This window comes from Neurospora tetrasperma (genome assembly GCF_000213175.1).
Source record: "Neurospora tetrasperma FGSC 2508 unplaced genomic scaffold NEUTE1scaffold_1, whole genome shotgun sequence".
Taxonomy (NCBI): Eukaryota; Fungi; Ascomycota; class Sordariomycetes; order Sordariales; family Sordariaceae; genus Neurospora; species Neurospora tetrasperma.
In genome coordinates, this window is record NW_009799099.1 from 5,733,624 (window position 1) to 5,754,448 (window position 20,825).

At 50.7% G+C, this 20,825-nt stretch overlaps 3 protein-coding genes across 3 annotated transcripts; 1 reads left to right on the forward strand and 2 right to left on the reverse strand.

The window, feature by feature from the left end:
• Positions 1 to 825: 825 nt before the first annotated feature.
• Positions 826 to 2,100, reverse strand: NEUTE1DRAFT_59015 (uncharacterized protein; the record flags this gene model as incomplete). The annotated part of the gene is made up of 2 exons (XM_009849099.1): positions 826 to 1,530; positions 1,594 to 2,100. 2 exons carry the CDS (start codon positions 1,934 to 1,936, stop codon positions 1,313 to 1,315), a joined length of 561 nt encoding a protein of 186 aa, XP_009847401.1.
• Positions 2,101 to 11,422: 9,322 nt separating this feature from the next.
• NEUTE1DRAFT_120508 (uncharacterized protein) lies at positions 11,423 to 12,251 on the reverse strand (the record flags this gene model as incomplete). The annotated part of the gene is made up of 2 exons (XM_009850312.1): positions 11,423 to 11,691; positions 11,747 to 12,251. The coding sequence occupies 2 exons, from the start codon at positions 12,144 to 12,146 to the stop codon at positions 11,636 to 11,638; spliced, it is 456 nt and encodes a 151-aa protein (XP_009848614.1).
• A 5,401-nt stretch (positions 12,252 to 17,652) lies between these two features.
• On the forward strand, positions 17,653 to 18,947 carry NEUTE1DRAFT_98684 (uncharacterized protein; the record flags this gene model as incomplete). The annotated part of the gene is made up of 5 exons (XM_009850313.1): positions 17,653 to 17,663; positions 17,809 to 17,992; positions 18,176 to 18,559; positions 18,627 to 18,813; positions 18,919 to 18,947. 5 exons carry the CDS (start codon positions 17,653 to 17,655, stop codon positions 18,945 to 18,947), a joined length of 795 nt encoding a protein of 264 aa, XP_009848615.1.
• Positions 18,948 to 20,825: the final 1,878 nt, after the last annotated feature.

Sequence of the window (20,825 nt, forward strand, 5' to 3'; positions counted from 1 at the left end):
CCCCAAACGAGTATCTCTGCATCGATTCCTTGCTGCCGAGGAGGAACTTGTGCACGTTTGAGAGATAACCGGACTTCTCCCCTGCTTTCCATCCCATTTCTCTCCTTCTTTCTTTTTCAACCTCTCTACCCCTCCTCACCACCTCTCGTTCTTGATGATGTCAACTTGTCCAATTCCAACCCCCACCAATTGTCTACCACAAACCATGGTTGTGCAGCTTCCTCGCTGTTAACCCTATCCCGGATAGCATCAACACCAAAGGTTCTGCTATGGGCAAACAAAGACCCAAATATTCCCATTCAGCATCACCCCAACTTCGCACACAGTCTGGTTACACATGCAGGGCCCCGGAAGTGGAAAGCACGCTGCCGACTTGGACCGATTGAGACTGTTTGACACACATGTCGGTCTCACAAGAGATGCCGGCTTCACCGCATGCCCACATGCGATAGCTTCATATTGATTAGGTACTTTTCATCATTCCCGTGGCGGCAGGCCAGTGCTTATGTCAAGAGAATCCACATCAGCATTGGTCCTGTTCTTTATTATCCCTTTACTGCCCGCTTACCCACCTCACTCCACTTCCACTGGTCTTCTCTCCCATTCCCGTCTTCACCACAAACACTGCTGTGTTGGCATCAACATGACTTCCACCACGCAAACACGGCACGCAATAGGTCAGGACCTTCTTACACTTGAGCCGCCGCAAGACAACAGGCATGACTGCCATGGTTGTCAACCGCATCAACACTACAACCCACTCAATTACGCCACCTTGGCCATTTACGTAACAAGACCATTCGAGATCATGAGCACCAAAGACGAAGAAGCGAAGTTGGAGATATTTCATTAAGGCTCAATCATCGGTTATGATGACACAACAAAAAGCAAAGGCACACGTCAAGACCCTGCCGCCCAGAGCCTGCCGACCGAAAATCCCAGATTACAAAATTCGGATCCAGAACCCGCCGAAGATTAACAGAAAAAACAACCCGAACCAAAAGAACGCCGCTGGTGTTGCTGTTGCTTTCCCCACCATTCATTTATCCATCCTTCCAGTTGTCAAATCACGGTCCTTTCCTTTTGTGCGCCCTCGATGCATGCTGGCCGTATGCTCTGAAAAACAATCGACGCCGCCCAACTCCAAGACGTGGTTTACGAGGTATCCACGAGTATCATCAAAGAGAAGGCAACCTTCCACTTTTGGCTCCAAAGTCCAATGACTTGCACCAAAAAAAGCAATGCATCCGCCGGCATGACGTCCGGCTTCTCGTGTTCGCACAAACATTCCTCCTCGGGACACTCCAATTGGCTAGTGCCTCCGGGACCTCGACTGCGACGACGACTCCTTGTTGTGCTTCTTTTCCTTCCCGCTGTAGTCCAGCGCAATGTCGTAGGATGTCGACTGTCCGACCTCCTCTGCGGTCATGGATACACCATCTCTGGGGTCCCTGGTACCGCGCTTGCTGGAATCCTTTCTCTTCTTCCGAGAGCTTTCGGCACTAGAGCCGGGGGCAGGTGCTGGTCTGTCTGTTAGCTTATTGCTACCAATATCCGAGGTCTCAGGTCACTGGAGGAGGGTCCACCACATACCTTCCCTGGGACAGTTCCTGCAGCAATTGTGATCGCAGGTCTGGATGTACTGCCATTCGTTGGTGAGGGCATTTCTTTCCCATCGCGGGTTAGGCAGCATGCCGTCACACCACCCGGTTGTGTTTGGGGAGTTGCATTGGCAGCATGTCCAGTTGCCGTTGGTGTTCTTGAAGTCACAGTTCTGCAAGGGACAACCGGCGTTGGAGGGCTGTTCTTTGGCCATGGTCGTGTTGCTGCATTGCTCTTGGTATCCCGTATTGAGGTCGATCTTGGCTGCTGGGCAATAGTGCCAGTGCAGCGAAGTATGGCCGCATGAATGTCCGGCGGGGTGTCCGTGGCACATCTTGATGATATTTGGACGAACGGTGATGTCTTGATGATCTTTGTATTTTGAGGTTGTTCTGATGTTGCCACTCGGAGTGTGCAAGGTGCGTTCTTACTCGGAAGGTAGGCTTGTATTTGTCTTGTCCGAGCGTGCTGCTAACTTGTTGTTGTAGATTCTTATCGTGGCCTGGATCTTGATCTCTGTCGTCGTTTCGTTTCGGTGGTTCAGAGGCCAGTTATATAAACGATTTCGCTCAGCTTTCGCTTGAGCATAACCGGAGTATTCCTTAGTTTTCCATGCTCCGAAGCTTTTCGGAAAAGCTAAAGATAAGTCAAAGGCCTGAACCCTTGCCGCTCCAACACCAACATCCAGGAGTAGTGTGACCAGGCGGCCGGCTTCACGTCCTCCGATGTGTGTGAAGGGAGAGGCTGATGGGGTCATTGGTCTTCGGATTTCAGGGTATTGCCAAGCCAAGTGGGTTAACAGAAGCCTCCACGCCTTGGGATCGCAACACAGATTGCGTGTCCTTCATATCGAAAGCCAAAGGTACACAGGGGTACATTTCGGATGTTAGGGGTGCGCCTCACTTCGTGTCGACGAATCATGTCTCGGGAAGCACGCCAAACGTGTGCGGCCAAGCGACCACCCTCCAGTGGTTTCGATTCACGACCAACTGGCCGGATACCGTGAATAAACGAGTCTTTGCTTGGTAGGATTCCACGAAAGGCCCCCCGATCCCTACGGCTGCCGCACATTGCTTCTTAGCTACTCGAATTAACTGACATCATTCAGCTGAATGGGATCTCGACTTCGACAATGCGACATGCAGAGCAAGATGGCAACCAAAGCATCACGTCCCTGGAATATCAGTTTTCAGGGGACCGCCTCCTAGGAAACATCTCTTGCATAACCACGCACGATGTTCCGCGCAAAATCGCCCAGTGCGGAGCCCATGAGAACTACTTCCCACTTCGTTACTTCCTTTCCGATCATCATGTTTGTGCTGGCTCAGCAGCATCATGACAGCAGTTGGCGCGGAGCTATGCCGGACCGTGTTGGAGCAGCATTGCCTCCATCTCTCGACCAACGGCCTCACGCCGTTCCATCTCGAGAATTGGTTTTCTTTCACTTTACCCGGGTTATCCTTGCAATCTTTCCAATCCTCGAGTCCAGCAGACAGACACAGTATACGACATGTCGAGCATCACAGCCGAGACAAGTCGTCGTCCGGTTGCTCACCATTCACCTCAAATCCACATGACAGTTTGGACTCACGCTTTGTATCTCGCACGGCCAACACCTGAACATTGGTCTCCAAGATCCTCTTTTTTTTTTTTGGCGCACATCTATTTGCCACGGGCGACGAGCAACTCCTTAACGAGCTAGCAACCGTTGCCGAGTCATCTGGTGCCTCGGGAGTCTCCAGTTTTGTCCTCGTGGGATCTCCTTCGCCTCCCACAAACCCAGACTGAACCGAGCCTTTTTAATCTCTACACGCCGTGCTCATGGTTACCGTGGGAATGCAACACGGTCATTAACGGCTTTCTCCACTTCCAGGTTCGAGGCATCGCATCCTGCCCGAATCCCCACTCTTTGCTGCAGGCTATGGCAGCGAGGGCCTATGTTATTCACACCGGTCGTGGGTTGGTGGTAAACTGCCCGGTCATTCCACTGGCTTAATGGGCTTGACCGGACTTGGTCGCCCTCCTTCGGTCTGATTACTCTGCCTTCGCCGACGGCTTCGCACTGGGATCATAAACGCCTTCGACAACAGTGGATTGGCATCTGAAAAGCCCTTTCGGTCATCCATATCGTGCCAGTGCTATCATTTGCAGGTGTTGTGATGCAGACGCTGGCATATATTGGATGGCTGCGCTGTCGGGAAAGACATGAAGTCGGCTGAACAAGTTTCATTGGTGTCGACACAACTTGAGATAGAGATCTGGCAACAAGAATCCTGCTGCCTTGTCCCAGTGATATGGGCTTCTCTCTCCTTTCTTTTTCCATTCGGAAGACATCCTCTCCGGTGACTTACCATCCTTGACAATCACCCGTAACCATCTTGGGAAGGGCTCCGAAACTTCCCTAATTTGCTAAGGAAACATTCACATCACCACCAGTGGCTGTTACAGTCACGGATGTCCCACTTTCCGGGGGTATGGCTCAATAGCGCAGTCGCGAATCGTGAGATAGCGTCAAGCCGTCGGCTGTGATGGATTTCGGTAAACGTCTCCCCCAGCTGGTGTTCTCGGTCTGATGAAGATCCACATGATGCCGTTGCATAGGTTCGGTGATTCTTCCCGGATACTGTGGGCTCGTCAAGATTTTCAGCTTCCTGTCGATGCTCTCGGCTCATGGTGTCAGGACCTCTATAGACCGAGTAGATGGGCTGTTATCATGCCTCCCACTGCACCCTACCACGTTTCGCTAAGTACGATTCCAGTTGCCGGTGCGATTACTGGCAGCGGTTGGGACTAACATGACGTTGCGATGAATTGAACAGTCACAACCTTGTCTGAAAATGTGAACAGTTTCAGGCGAATGTCGCATTGAGTTTGACTGTTCTGACATCAGTGTTTCTCGGCCCAAGGTATTACTCCAATTCACGCTGAAATTGTTGAGTTAATAACGGGACATGTAGTTGCTCCTTGTCAGCGTGAACCAACAACCGCGCTTTCGGAGGTTTAAACTACACAGTACGCTTAGTGCCCCTTTCGACGCAATATCAGCACGTTTGGGGCTAATGCGATAATCCCCGCAAGGGAGATTTCCGGCGAAATTAGTTCAGCAAGATCGTGAGCTACTGCAAAGTACAAGGTAAGTCGCCCACCCCTAGTTCAAATTGACCAGCCCGGCGCCCTGAAAGACTGTCGATACCCGGCCCCAGATCTCGCAGTTACCAATAAGGCACTGCGACTCGACCAATATGCAGTGGCCGTGCATTATGGTTTGGTTACACAATCAAAGGCTTTCAAGCCCATCAAGATTGTGAGGAAAATGAGTGGTCAATCAGCCCATCTCCCAAGAGTGTAAGCCTGTGCCACCAGTCAAACAGGCTGTCGGTGACGGAAGAAGCAGGGGCCCTTAGCATGGTCGTTCCAGGTCCTCGGTCCTGGGTGCATTTCCCGAATTCGCTAGCATCCACGGCCGATCTCGAGTGATGACTGGGACCCCTGATCCGACCAACATGATCAGAGAATGGACGAGACATCGATACACAAGGCGGATTTCTGATGGACAATGGCTGATACCCGGGGATGGGATCTCAAAAGCCGCTTTCTCTACCCATCGTCCCTGTTAATTGGCTGATCGGTCAATCGACAAGGCAATGGGAAAAAAAGCATGGTCATCTCAAATCGGGCAAGCACCGCAGTAACGGTAAAACACGAAACAAGGCACGCATGGCAGGCCTCGGTCACCTCGCGCGGGAGAAACGACGATGAGCCGCCATTCCGCTACTGGTAGTTGCCCGGTTTGCTTCCCATTCATCCATCCCGCTGTTTCCATTCCTCCCCTCTAATCATCACCCTCGGACTCTCCACCAATCCCCCGTCTTCTACCCCCCTTCCAGTGTAAGCCCATACCTTAGCCTCGGTCCTCGGAGACTGCCCCGGTGTACCGCAGAGCTTGCGATTTGTCGCCCGCTCCTGTCTTGCCCCTGCGTTGCCCCCATGTTCTCAGATCCCATCCTTCGTTTCCCCCAATGTTCCAGTGGCTTGAACTGATGCGGCATACGACGCAAGACGTATGTGCACGGGTTACACCGTACATGATGTGAGATGCTAGCCATCATGATGGTGACGAGGATGGTGAAGATCTCCCATGCATGCTGCAAACATCTGGACATGGTATGCGACCTTTCGGCTGTCCTTTCCTGTCCTGATCAATGTCCTCGTTCGGCTCGTCTATTCGTCCAGTTCGCCTCGCTGTGATTGGAATGAACAGCCGGGGCACATGCGAGCATGTTTCCGGCTGGACGGATTACTGTCCCCGTTCCGATCTGAGGGAGGTATTCATGACGCTACTTATGTGCAGCAATGCCTTGAGAGTCTGCGCTCGGGATTCACCCGGTTCGCTATGGCAGTACTTTGTTTTCCAAGCTCCACTGCACACCCTGGTTCATAGGTACTCCCTCATGCTGGCTGAAGAGATCTCCTGATCCTGTCTTGTGATGTCAACGACACAGTCTTTTAGCCCAGAAGTCTGTCGATGTACACACGACAGAGAAATTCACGTGTCCTTGGTCTTTGTACTACATCCCTGATCCCCACTTACCCGTATATCCTTGGTATCTGGAACCATCAGAGTGGCAGCGAGAATGGGCACGAGTACAGTATGTCAGTCTCAGGCTTAGACCCATAACACCTGAATGAAGGGTCCATCCATGGACTGACGGAAGATTCGACATCAAGCAGCAGACATCAGAGTCACAATTCTCGGACACTGACATGAACTCCAAACGGGTATTGTCAGAATCTCTGACCGGCCTGTCTCACTTGTCATGCGTCAGTAACGTATATGACATTGACTTTGAACGCGAGTTGATAGATGATCAGTCCGGTGATAAATGGACAAGAGGATGAGACATTTCCATCAGTAATGGAACCGACTCACCTGCCTGTCAGCATCCCCACGGTTTCCAGTTCCAGCTGTTTTATTCCCATGATCCCGGCCACCGGCCACCAGGCTACTGGCAGCTCACAGGCACGCGGTTCTATGGTAGCGAGGGCGATCTGCACCTTTGTAAAAACATGACAGCTAGCAGCTTCAAGACAACCTCGAGCCTGCTGCGGAATTTTGTCTTCTCGTTGGGGATGAACCAAGCGAACTGGACTTGTCCATAACAAGAAAAGACAGATCAACACTAAGGATCCTACCGCTTAGCGCAACTCACTACCATAGGTGAGTTCTCGCGGGCCGTCTGCAGACCTCAACTCAAACTCCAACCACCTCTTCACAACGTCCTCGTACTCGTTGGGGTCCTAAGGTATGGTGCCCATAGATTCATGTCTACTTTCTCCGCTTGCTGGAAGTCTGACATGCCTACGCCGGCCGCAGCAACATGTGGGTGACGATGGGATGGGCACCTACAGCTAGCGTGATATGGTCTGGAGATTACATCCTGGAACCCGGTCCGGGAGTTCTCCATCATGGTTGACCAGATGCGAACAGACTCTGTTCCGCTGACCGCACCCGTCCCCCGATGTCCTTGTTGCCCGAAGATTGAGACATTCCCGGCGCAGAAATGCCCCACTTATGCCGTTCGTGGTCCCGGATAGGCATGGGTGTTCATTACCAAGCTAGAGGTAAGCACCACAGCCACGTGCTTAAACTCTTTTGAAGATCGTACTAAAGTAGGCAGCTAAGTTCGCTAAGCAGGCCCCCAGGGCACTTCGCTCGCTCCCTGATCCCGGATCTCCGGATATTTCAAGGGCAGGTGGTAGTTGTGCACCAATTGGTGCTGTTAGTACTACGGCTTTCACACCCCGATTCTCACTAGCACTTAGAGGGCATATCAAGGCCTCTATCACACCGAATACCCACGCCATACCTGATTCACACGTGCACATGTCCGTCCCTTCGTTTAGCACTCGAATTAAGATCGGAAAGAGGAAGATCCGGCTTGGAGATCACACCAATTCCCATCTTCTATTGTCCATTCCTATTTCCGACTGGGACCGGCATCCTAGATCTCTTCTTATGCCCGGAGGTTTGAGACAAGCGTGAGGAACTTCCCCTGTCAAAGACATCAAACCCCACCGTCGCTTCATGGCACCCATGACGTTGAGCTGCGAGCGTGAAGGGCTGTATGGCCAATGGTAAACCCAGGAATCAAGTCCGCGTGGGAAGAGCTCCCCCAAGCATACTTACCTACTGTGTATGGAAATTACCGACCTCTTAGGTCTTACACTCGATGTATATAGTTCCCCGATTTGGAAGTGTGGAATCCTTCAATGGGACCCAAGATCCAGGTAGTTGGTCATTGGTCAAACTCACAAGTCTCGAACACCTTACTTGTACGCAGTCTCAAGCGGTACATCATAGTACAAGTTGGGGTGGACCGCCTCTATACCCATTGGGTGACCCCATGTTCGTTAGGAGCTGGGAGGCTAGGAACTTTTAGCACTTGGCTTGACCAATCGCATCTTCAACCGCCCGCTTTTAATTCAGCCATCTTTGATCGTGCATATCTAGGTAGGTACCTACCTTCAGCTAGGTACCTGGCTGTGCACAGCTTCAGTCGCTCTTGGTGACTAACTCAACCCAACGAAGCCGGTCAAGCTTAGAGGTACCTGTAGCTAAGATGCATAGTACGAGCTAAGATACGTACTTAGCCGACATGAGAAAACAAATGTCTTGGATATCCTTTAACCACAGATGGAGCTTGGATCTTTCAGTACCTTGGAATAAAAAAAAATGACAAGTCACTTTGCGAACTTATCCTTGGTGACGGACATCTCCACGGAACTAGGTAGATAGGTACCTGGAGGTATGAACGCATTTTCCTGACGATATCTTGTTCCCGTTCTGTGCGTGCATCATTTATTGGCTGGGTCCTGCCGGATGTACTTCTCAGCTCGGATTACATACCAATTATAGGTCATTTCCCTCTCCCCTCAAATTTGTCTTGGGGAAGGGAAGCTGAGCTGTAGGTAAGCTCGATAAGATAGGCACCTGTAAGGAAGGAGAACTAATGGAGTACTGTAGGTAATCAGCAAGTAGGTAGTATACCTAGTCGTCTCACTCTTTACCACCGCAAAAAAAAAAAAAAAAAAAAAAAAAAGAAAAAAAAAAAAAAAAAAAGAGAAAAAGACTTTAGATGACGAAGGAGTTCATGCAGGTGGTGAGACTAGCTTCAGTCACATGCCTGAGTTGGTGTTCTATGTTTGTCAATTGCTCTAACCTTTTTCTTTTATAGTATCTTAGCGGATAAGACTGAATACTGCCCGCTCTTCTCAGCTTGATTTATCTATCACTTTGACCATTATTGAGCTGATATCCTAGAGGGTCTGATAGAGGGTCTGATAGGAAGTCTGTCTATCACCATCATGAAATTTTGCAGAGACTTTCTCGACTTTCGTGTTATTGGCCAGTCAGCAATACAGGTCTCAGGCTGAATGCGTGCTCAGCACTGATAGTCAAGGGCATCAATCATGAAGTTTTATCTTGCAGCAGTCCTATGGTCAAATCGTACATATCGCTGTGCGGGTAGTCACAGTAGCGTACAGATTGCAGATTGGCTTGATTGCAGATAATCTATGCAGAAGATCTAAGCGAGCTTCTTTTTTCGGGATTTGGAGCTGACGGGCTGAAGCGCAAGGGAAGGGGGACTAGAACTACCTAGAACTAGAACTAGAACTAAAACTGGCGTAGTATGGGGAGAGGTTGGAAGTGCCGAAGAGGAAACGCTAGGTACCCTAGGGAACTGCATGTTCTGCAGATTCTCAAGAGGAGCTGTTTGTTGATGGAAGATTTCCTAGAAAGCACTCGTGGACTGTCATTCAAGCATTGGAATCAACAAGCTGCCGATGAAAAGCTTCATCAAAAGAGCCGTGCAACATACCTTTATATATAGTAGGTACTATTCCAAACCAAAGCCTGTGTCTCAGTCATGGTTTTCATTGTGAAGAAGAAAGCGAACACCAAAAGACAACCTAGAGTAAGGCTGTCGACCAACAGGGTTGATCCGTGTTGGGATATGCGTGATGACTTAGAAGGCTCGCTTTGAGAGGGGAAGAACATCAACATATGATGAGAACTACATGATCTTCAATGGCGGCTGCACATGGGGTACGGGAGCTAGAGGGATAGGGCATGCGGCATTCACTTTCTGTTCGTAGAGGTGTATACTTAGTAGGTAAGTGATCCCCATGCAGATAAATATATTAAACCTTGTACCTACAGGTACACTATGAAATACTAAGATGGTAGAATAGAATAGAATAGAATCCAGAACACTGGCGTATCGGGATAGAAACCCCAAGTATCCTCGCCATCAATACCTACCTACCTACCTACCTGTAGGTAATCACCCAGCCAGCGTCAGTCGACCAGCACCAGCATCACCAACAGCCCCCATCCACAGCCAACATCCTCAGCCACCAACCATCAAGAGCTGCCATATCTATATAACCGCAAGACATGTGAATCTGGCGCACGAACTGCATGAACTGCATGAACGAACTGCATAATCTGAGACCTTATGTTGACAAGTGTGAAAAGCCGCCGCATATACGAATGCTAGATATCGGAGGAGACAAGGACAGGGTAAGTTGAGAAGGCAAAAGTTATTCTACTTCTATTCTACCCCGAGCTGTTAGTGCAAAAAAAGGCCAGTGAAGGCTGGCAGAGGAAGACAGAGAAAGGCTTCACCGCGCGAGGCAGACATGTGTGAATAATGAAGATAAGGATAAGGACAAGGACAAGGACAAGGACAAGGACAAGGACAAGACCAAGCAGAAGGACAAAGACAAGGACAAGGACAAGGCACACAAAACCAGGCAAGGAAAGGGACACAGCAAGTACAGATGCTCGACGTCAAGGATCAAGCAACGCATGGAAGATATATGATACAGCCTTGAATGGGCAATACCGATGGGTGATGCGTAGTCGACAGGTTTATTGGAGATGGGATGGTCTAGAGAGTTTTGAGCTTCTATGACAGCTCGCCACTTACAAGCTATCGTGAGACAAAGGCTACCGACCTATGCTTCCCGTATGATGTGTACAGGGCGATCTGATGGCAAAGGATCCTCTGTTCGCATTGAAGATTCCAAGTGTAACTGAAGAATACCTCTACGTATGTTATTGTTGCTACCTATATAGACTGGCCTGTGGAAGACACCAACGGCAGAACCAGCCCAGGGGCAAGAAATGAAATAACCCAGGCGAACACCACTGAGGTATCGAGAAAAAAAACCCAAGCCACCACGCTTTCCTGGCATTCAAGAGTCCCATCAACACCAACCACACCGGTGAAGTCCCTGTCTCCGACCGCCGTCCAGCTCCAGCCACACTAGAAGCAACCCAAACAAACTTCAAGGCGTGCGCCACCACGCACTCCAGTCCTGGGTTTTCCCGATGGTTGAATCTTCTCCCCAAGAAGTCCGACTGGAGGAGTTTTGCTTTCTGACAAAGTTCCGCACAGTTCGTCTTCGATATCCCCATCGTTGCTTACTCCTATATACATTTGTTCCCTGTACATAAAGGTAAGGTAGCGGCTAGTGGTGGTCGATTCAATCTAACCTAGAGGTATATTGAACAACAGTCAAGCGCTTCTCTGCTTCCAGCTATACTACCACCAACCCACCTTCTCACCATTCAATTCTTTCCCTTAGGTTCTTACCATCGCTTTCTTCCCTATGCTCCAAGTCTTGTTCATGTTGAACATTATCCCGCCAACCCCCGCCCCCATGCCGTACCTGCCTTGGTTAATACAAACCCACACTCCAGCACCAACCTTTCATCCCAACACTCTTTAGTTTCTCCACTCAACACTTCTACCTACAACACAGACCTACCAAGTGTCACTTTTCCTCACGTGTATTGTTCCCTTCACCCTACGTGCCAACTATATGTGCAGTGCACTTCACACCGTCTCTTCTCCCATCTCCTCAATCTATCGCCTCCCCTTCCCCTTCCCCTTCTCTGAAATCCCCGTCGCTCCACACCCAACACAAACAACATGATAACAAACCATATCCGGATCCGCCCCTCTTACCAGCCCCGGCCGTGCTTTACACCACGCATACTCATTCCCTTTGCCTCCACACCTGCAGCACGTCCATTTACCGCCTAGTTGCTCGAGTCTGCATTGCCCCGAGGAACACTCGAGGCTGGTCAGGCAGGTGGAGGATGCGCAGGGGTTGTTGAAGTCCATGGTCTGCGGTTGTGTGTGTTGTTGTTGCTGGGTGGGGGATATGGAGGCGGTGGAGGAATACAAGGAAGTGTAGTCAACGGAAAAGGGAGTGCCGTCGTCGGAGTAGTAGGATGTGGTTGATGCCGAAGATTGAGAGGAGGTTGGGGAAGTGGAGAGGGTTGAGATGCTGTTGGACATGGCTGTGGACGCAAGGTGGGAGTCGTCGTAGATCGCGTTGTTGCAGGGTTGGCGGTTGCCGGTGGTGAAGTCGATGGTGGCGTCGGAGCAGAAGAGGTAGTGGATTACGAAGTAGAGGTCTTTTGGGCAAGGAGGGATGTGGTGGTGGTGGAGGTAGTGGTAGGTGCACATTTTGTTGTTTGTGTTATTTCTTCTCTTCAAAGCCTCGAGATCCGTTGTATCCTGCTTTCTCCCACTTTCTTGAAGTAGTTGAACCCTGTGTTTCTTGACTCCAAGTGGCCGAAAAACTAATATATCACGTCTCAAAGTAGTTCGTTGTTGCTCTGTTCTCGGCTACAATGACGTTCGGTGTGGAAATAGTGCTTCTTCTTTTGTCTCTCTCCGGGGTTTGACAGCAGACAGCTGCAACTGGTGGTCCTTGATAACCTTAGTCTGCACCTGTTTGTCTGAGAATGAAATTGATGTTAGCTTTTTGTTCATCAGGGCAATCTTTGATGCCGCGGTAGATCTTACAGGTGGATGTTGCGGGATGAATTTTGCTGTTAGCTGTGTTGAAAGTGCGTTGTGTATCTTCTTTCCATGAGTGTCCGTCCAATGTCTGTTCGTCGTTCAACTGGCCGGAGTAGTGATAAACTTCAACTTTGGAACTGCTGTCGCTCACAAGCTTTTTCAGTCAACTGCACACTTGAGATGCACCTCGCCATATCCTTATATCCTTCTCTTCCTCTGTCCCTGCCCATTCCGATCCTCACGTTTACATCAGGTCGGCATGTCTCGTCCGCTCCATCGTGCCATCCCTTCGGCTCAATGCCGATTCGGTCTCTTCCTGAAGCTCCGTGGGGCAGCACAAACCAAGTGAACCCTGAAGCAGAATTCGGAAGTACTGCCGCTGTGTACATCGCAGACTTCCTATTCAGGTTGATATTTGGTAAGCCATTCTCGAATATGTGGTGCCATTTTCCTGCCAAGTAAGCGCCGTTACGGTCAACAGCTTGGAGAAGCACGTGGGTGCCTCGGTGAACGATGGGCGAGTGTTAAGCATGGGAGAAACGTGGGTCTGTGAACGTAGTCGGGCTAAATTCTTGATGATGGTTGTACAAGCTCTGAGACAGCTATGGCAATGCCTCTTCTAGAGAGCCAAGCGCCGGATACGTTGACTTCTCGGCTCTCCTGATGTACTCGAGGCTTGAACTTGCCACTGGTTACTGCGGTTTGTCTGTTTTGAGTCAGCGATGTCCGAAACAGCCCTTGAAGGTTCTTCAACATCCCTATCTCACTCGACCAGACGAGTATGACGGGACTAGCCTCTCGACATGGACGCCCTCCAAGAATAGCTTGGGTATAGAAATGCGTTGGGCGATCGCGGCGTTGCTACACGGCGTGGCCTCGCAGGCCCTCGATTCGGCGGTTTGCAGTCTTTCGAAACAAAGCAGCAACGGCACGGAGTCTGTGATGGTGTCGGGATGATTCAAGGTTCGCTTTTCTCTTGAGCTACGTCCGTAATCTAACGGATCTTGTATTCCGAATGGCTGTTTAGTCGAAAGCAGCCAGGCCGCCGAGGGGCCCGACTCGCATGGAGCATCGATGTTGAAACAGCCATCGTGTCGTTCTCCTAATCTCAATGGTCAGTCGCGGGATATCGCGAGAGATTCGGCAGAACCCAACTTCTCCGGTGTCTTGACATGAGCTTACTGCATAAAACCGAGACAGCAGCTGGGAGCTCGACCGGTCTCCCATGTCCAAGGTTGGTGTCGTCACACAAACTCTCCCTCGTTGGCCGCCTCCCGCCGTCCCATGGTGCAGACTGCAGAAGCGTTGAATGTCAGAAGAAGGGCAGCGGAGGGCCCAAATGGCGTTTCCACTGAAGACTGCTCGCTGCAGGATCCTTGGAGACCGGCCTCCGGAGCACGCGAGGGACACGAGTGGCTTGCCCCTTTTTTCTGCCAAACAATAAAACATGCCATGGCAACGGCCCTACCTTGTCATATCTCGCCCCCTCGCTTCAGGTAGAGAGGTATACCTGGCGGGATGTCTTGGAGACTAGCAAATTTAGCTCAGGCCTCCCAAGACAGTTGGGCTTGGCCGGCAATCGGCATATGCTGATGCAAATAATAGAGTGCTAGGTAGTAGACTGCTTTCCGGCAGGCAAAGTGCGGCAACGTACAGAATCAGAACAGTACCTGCATGTGAATTGTGCGTACCTCTACTGAAGCTGGGTGCGGTTGATGAAGCAGGATCAAAGACCTTGGAGGGGCAGATCTGAACAGTCTAAGACGGGTATCATCTCACAACAATTATCCTCCCGCGCTTGTCTCCCAGATCTTTCCGACCCCTCACTGTCCACAGATGGCTTCTCTTTGGATCATAGCCCTATCAGTAATCGATGGTTAGCCCAAGCCACAGAACCTGGAACGGCCAGCGCAAAGCAGCATGGCAGTACTTTCAATAGCGCGGTTATGATGCGCCCATCACGTTTGTGGCTGGATATCGGGTTGGAGAAAAGCAATTTGAAGATACAGGCTGGGTTGTACCTTGGTTACACGAGGGATTTTGGCATATTGCGACATCTGATCTCAGATTTGCCTTCCAGGAATCTCGGCGAGGCGCAGGGAGAGATGCTTTCATCGTTCAAAGGAGCCCAGACTTCAGCGGCCATAAGCGAGGTCTCAGGAGCACACAAAGGCGGACAATATATCTTGATGCGTTTTGTGCTCCGTCCTCTCAGTCAATGTCTCGCGTGGTGGACAACCCAATAAAGAGTCTCCTGACGCCTCTTTGACACGGCAGCATCCCCTCAGCTCTAACTTGTGGTTTATTTGCGGAGGTGAAGTTATGGTGATTCCAAGCTCGGAATTGTCGTCGAGGGCAAATACCGAACGGAGCTGTGCGCGCGGGTTACGAGGAGTCACAAGGAAACAAGTCGCTAACCACCACCAAGCCCGAGCAGCAAGTGTTGCACTAGCTTCCGTGAGCCCCGAGGATGAGTCGATTGTCGCTCAGTCGGGTCCGGGTGGAAGCCGGAGTATGGTTGTCGAGTAGGAGACGGGCTCCGGGCTGAATCTGATGGCTGAAACCACACGTGAAGTATGTACTTTCTCAGGCCGGACTGTGGCAACGTACAACGGCGTCTCTCGCTGAGGCAGCCGAGACCAAAAGGCCTCCTGTTACAGTCTGCGGAGGAAGCAGTCCTGTCTTTGCGGCCTGGCGTGGTATTGGTTCCGATACGGACTCGTGATGATGATGGTGACACTGGACTGAGGAGATCGCCAAGGATCGAGATGGGTTCTGTACTGAACGGCAGGCATTGTCGTCTGTCGTGGAAGCGAGAGGGACCGGTGCTGAAGAATCGGAAGTGGTTGATATCTGATCGCATTGTCAGCCGCATAGGTGGGTGTCGTTGGAGGCATAGAATACATACATGACCTACAGCAAGGAGAAAAGCTTGCCTACCTGTAGGCGAGTGCTTTGCTCGTGATAGCGGTAGTGTTTACTCTCCTACCCATGAGCTCTTGGGTATGGAGAACAGCTGCTGGTGTAAACCAGGAAAACCGAAGAAGCGGTTAAAGTTTTCAATCAGCAGAGCGTTGATTGGGGTTCGTGTAGAAGCCGTGGCCCACCGGTAATTTTTCACCATTTCTTCAAACTGCGTGGCAGTCTGTCGTGGGCGGCCGGCTCGTCCAAGGTAACTCGAGCAGGAAGGGCCAAGCCGAAACACGAAAGCAGGTCGCTAAAAGCGCTCTGATGGCAGGAATATGGGAGGGAGTATGAAGAAGGAGGAAGTCGCGGCACAGGCCCACATCAGTGAACTCCATGTACGGAGACGAAGACCACATTGAAGTCCTTCAGTCAGCTACTAGGTAGGTACTGCGCAAGACCAATGTGAGAGAGTTCAGAAGCAAATGAGTATCTCGAATACGAACCGCTCTGGTTTGTGAGGGTACTTTCAAGCTTTTACCTGCCCGGGTTTTCTTTGATGGGTTCCTCTTCCTATATGGGTTCAATGACGTCCACCTCACCCATTCTTCGCACTTTCCTTTTCGACTTTTCGTCACTTGAACATTACCTCTAAGTTTTCTCACCTACCGGCCATCGCTTCCAGAATATGGATGACTGCAGCCCCGTAGCTCTTTTTTCATGCAACCATCGCAACCCATCTTCGCTGAGGTTGGTACCTAGGGTACCTATTCCATCAAGACTGCTCACCTCTATCTCTATCTCCCATCATTTTCACCATGGATCGACTACCACAAGAAGCAATCGACTTAATTGTCGAAGTATTTGCGCAAGATTTGGAATGGATACCTCTACTTCCAACAAGATTGAGCAAATTTAGTAACGTCTCCAAGGGATGGCAGCGTGCTATAGGACAGCGGCTTTTCACTAAAATCGATGGTACTGTCTCTGGCTCCTTCCAGCTGTCCTTCTTCAACGCCATCCTGGGAGGGGAAGACAACAAATATCATCGGAACTCGGTCAGGAGCTTTACGTACACTACCGATCTCGTCACTTCCTTGTTAAATTCTCTTTCCCAAGTTGTTGCTCTAAATTTCTCGTCCTATCTCGGATGAAGCAACTCGCTCACCCGAGAGCATGAATATCCATAGCAACGTCATCAACAAAGCGAGTGTCGGCTTTCATCTCACCGTCAGCTACAGGTAAGGCGATGGATGTTTCACAAACATTATTCTTCTTCGCTCCTAACAAAAGATGTAAGCAAGTCAGATGAAGTGTCATGGATAAGATCACGGTCTGGACTCGGAGACATTAGCTATCAAGGTCCTAGTCTCTCGGGGCCAGTCGCTGGTCTGCTCACACCTCCGCAGGATTTACTTGTAAGATAGCCCACAGCGTTGCAACGTCTGGAGATTCTCTCTTGGACGTCTGGAGAGTCTGTCTTGGATATCCAGAGAGTCTAACTTGGACGTTGATAATCAGACGGCGAGTGATTCACATCTTGTTGGACTATAGACTTTCCGTCTCATGTCCCTACCTTATGCCGCTACATCTGAAGTTGGCCTGTCGAGCACAGTCGTGGATCATGGCAACAGTATAGAAGACGTTGATATAGCATTTGGTGCACAGGTGTAGGCCGCTTCAAGTGGGAGACAGAGAGAACCATATGAGTTATCCTTGTTCTTTTTAGCAACAGTTGAAGAAAAAGCGTGCAAAGTTACTGTCCACGAACGCTTCACCAAGTCAAAAACAGATGCGCAGACACAACAAGGAGGGTATGGGAGGCCCTGCCCAGAAGTTGAGAACAGCAAGCATGCTGTACTCGCCTTATCTCGCCCCGCTCTGCTCATCCGATCTATTTCAGACGAGTGCTTCTCCTTGAAACTACCCGTGGACACGCGTGACAATAGGCAACAGCGCTTTCAAGTAGACAATATCGGACTTGAGTGGGGCGTACGGTCTGTGCCTGCCTTTTTTTCTTCTATAAATTGACGACTCCCCGACTTGCTTTCCTCTTCTTCCTCTTTTCTTCTTCTTCAACTTTCTAGGAAAGTCAAAACTCTCACTCACTCACATCGATGTGACCAGATCTTTTCTCACAGAAAGTTTTTACACCTTTACAAGTTCTCTCAACTCTCAACTCTCAACCACACAACCTCAACCTCACCAACACTCATCAACTCCCACAAATAACCACATCTCCTCCAACCATATCTCCGCAACCATGAATTCCCAGTGGGTTTGCTGCCAGTGCCTCGCTACTGGTCGAAGCGGCGGCCACTGCGACTGGGTGCTTCACGAGGAACCCTACTCTCCTGAAGCCTACGAAGCACTCCAGGAGCAGTGGTCGTCGTTTGACAATGAGTACATCGTCGCCGAGGACGATGGAGAGATCCTGGTCTTCTGCAACCACGAGAGATGCGAAGGCTGCCCGGTCTGGCATCCCCAGAACCAGCCCCAGCCCCAGCCTGCCGTGCCCCAAGTTGCGCCGCCACAGCCGGTCATGTTTCCCCAGCCGCCGCCCTGGCTTTGGCCTCCTCAGCCGAGGAACAACGTTCCGCGTGGTAAGTGACTTCAGTTTGTTTTCGCCCTATTATGTTTTTCGTGTCAAGAGGTTGCAGTTCCGATCCATTCCAAACATCATATAACATAGTGAAGGACAGTGTCATTGAAACTCATTTCACCTTTACCTCAAATACATTTTCGCACCTCATCAAACAGTATATGCTAACTTGCTTCCTGTTCAGTCTCCAACACCATTTTCGGCGACCTCGCGGCGGCGAGGGGAGAGTTCGGGGGCTATGCCAAAGAGACCGGGGTCTAGCGCTCCTTGGCTCTTGGAGCAGACACCCTCGGCTCTCCCTCGTCTGCCAGAGCAAAGCGCCCTCGCTCCGGCTCCGACAGCGGCAGCGGCAGCAGCAGCAACAGCAACAACCTCAGCCCTCCCTCCAAAAGGAGGAAGCTGTCTGCACCCGGCCCCGGCCGCCCCTCCTCCGGCGAGGAAGAGGAAGAGGAAGAGGACGAAGACGAAGACGAAGAAGAAGACGACAACAGCGATGACTTTGGCTCCGGCCCCGACTCTCGCCCTGGTCCTGGCCCCGGCCCGGGCCCCGGTTCGCCTGGCTCTGGGAGTGGCTCCCTCTCAGGCTCCGATTCTGGCCAAAGGAAGGTGTATAACAAACGCCTTCTCTTGGTCAGGGCCGGGCGCCGCGAGGGGGGTACACGACGACGACAAGCTCGGCCGCAGACGGGAAGGTCGCCCCTTGCTTTGTTGTGAGATTACTTTTGGGTGTGGGAGGGGTGGATGGTGGTGGCGGCGGTGGTAGAGGAGGACGAGGTGGTGCTGGTGGTAGTGGTAGTGGTAGTGGTAGTGGTAGTGGTAGTGGTAGGGGTGGTGGTGACAAAGGAGCATGGTATTGGCATAAAAACCATACCAGCCTTGACCGTATCACAACCGTACGACCACAAACACGACTAAAACTTCTAGTAGGAATGGATAATGTCGAGGTGATGAGATAATTATAACGGGACGGTTTGGGGTTTGTCGCGGAGGGAAGAGAGGGTGGACGGGAGGGGAGGTCTTGGGATGGGAGGTGTTAGCCGGGGGGTGGGATGGGAAGGTGTTAGTGTGGGGAGAGGTTGGCGCCGCTTGCGGAAGGAGGAGAGGAGGAGAAAGAATATGAGGGTCGTTTTCAAGAACGGCTTTCAATGTTTGGGTCTGGGACTTCATACATCTATTTTCTTTTGTATTGGTTTGGGTCTGTGGGGGGTTTATATACGAGTGGAGTGAAGGTCATTGATGGTACGGAGAATGAAATCTGAACGTGGTTTGACGGCATCTTGTCTGTGTTGTCCATGAACTTTTCAGACTCTATTCTGAATGACCCTATGTGATTTTTCGTGCCCCTTATTGTTGTTGGCACCGATGCCTGGCATAAACCTCTAAGAGTGTCTCCCATTGCCACCAACCCCTTATCATCCTGTTCATGATGGGGTGGTCCAGCGTTGCAACCGGCGTTGGAGGGTGAGCTCATATTGACTGGAGTGGCGGCTGTGTAGGTAAATAACACCTACAGAGAGTGAACTTGTCACCCTCCTGGTTGACCATTTCGTCTGGTAGGTCGGAGTGCGCTGATCCCAAGATGGGCAAACGATATTATGTTCGCCTCGTCAACGGAAATATTGCTATCAAGCAATGTTGTCTTCAAGAGACTTAGTTATCTCCTGGGGTTTGATATCGAGTGCCTTGACCCTATCCCGGTAGTGTACCTCTAGTGTTGTAGTGTTGCCAGTTCATCAATGAACTTGGTTGATGGGCATCTATGTCACCGTCCCACACTCGGACATGCGTGCCCCTGGAGATCTTGGTTCGTGGCTGGTTGGCTCAGCGGTTGTCTGGTGTGTGCTGTCTTTATATACATGTAGGTCGTAGTTGCCGAGGTTGCCTTTCCGTTGGTCTTCCGCTCTTTGATGAGCCGGTGAAGTTGTCTGCCCTGATGAGGCCGTCAAAGATAGTTAAGGAGACTGCCCTGGCTGTGGTATCTGTATATTGGGCCTCTCTTCTTCGTCGACGAAGAACATGTTTTTGCCGGTGCTGTAGTCCTGTCGCAACTGAAGCTGTTGATGGGATCAGGCGTGCATACCTCCCGTCTGCAGAGTAGGCCGTGTTCGTTCTGGCAGTAGTGCAGTAAGGGAATCTCTTCTAACCCTAACCCAAAGCTTTTCTGCCACCAAAAAGATGCTTCCGTTACTGTACTACTGCCGGAACGAACACGCCCGTAGTGTCTCTCTGCTCATACATGACCGACCCTGTCTAACGGCTCCAACGTCGTCACGAGGATAATAGCCGTTGCCGTGGTCGGTGGTACCGCGCATAGGTGGAGACGTATGCCATCATCTCCAAGTCAGTAAAGCATTGAATAGTGCTACCTGATTATTGCTGTAAGGAAGGATCGGGAGAAAACGTGAGGTTCACGAACTGGTGCACGGCCTATGTGGTACCTTCCTTCCTTCCCTCCTTCCCTCCTTCCAGGGGCACTTCTTTCCTTCTCTTTGACATTAGACGTCTAAGCCAGCCTTCGCGGATCTCATCGAAGAAACAAACATAGGTAAGAAAATGAAGTGCAGTTGGTATACCTAGTGGTTTAGTAGAGATAGTCTGGTTTCCCAAACGCGGTTAGGTTGTCAAGCACCTAAAGAGGGTTAATCTACGAGCAACCTGGGTTCATATTCCCATTGAGGTACTTCCCATCGTTTCTTCCTCTCGTTTTCCTTCTTTCTTGCTTTTCTGTTGTCTCCATGTCACTGCTCTAGTTCGATAGACTTCCACTGTGATTCTGGTACTCTGGTATTACATCCTCAATGTATTGTTACTTGTAAGCTACCTAACTAACATCC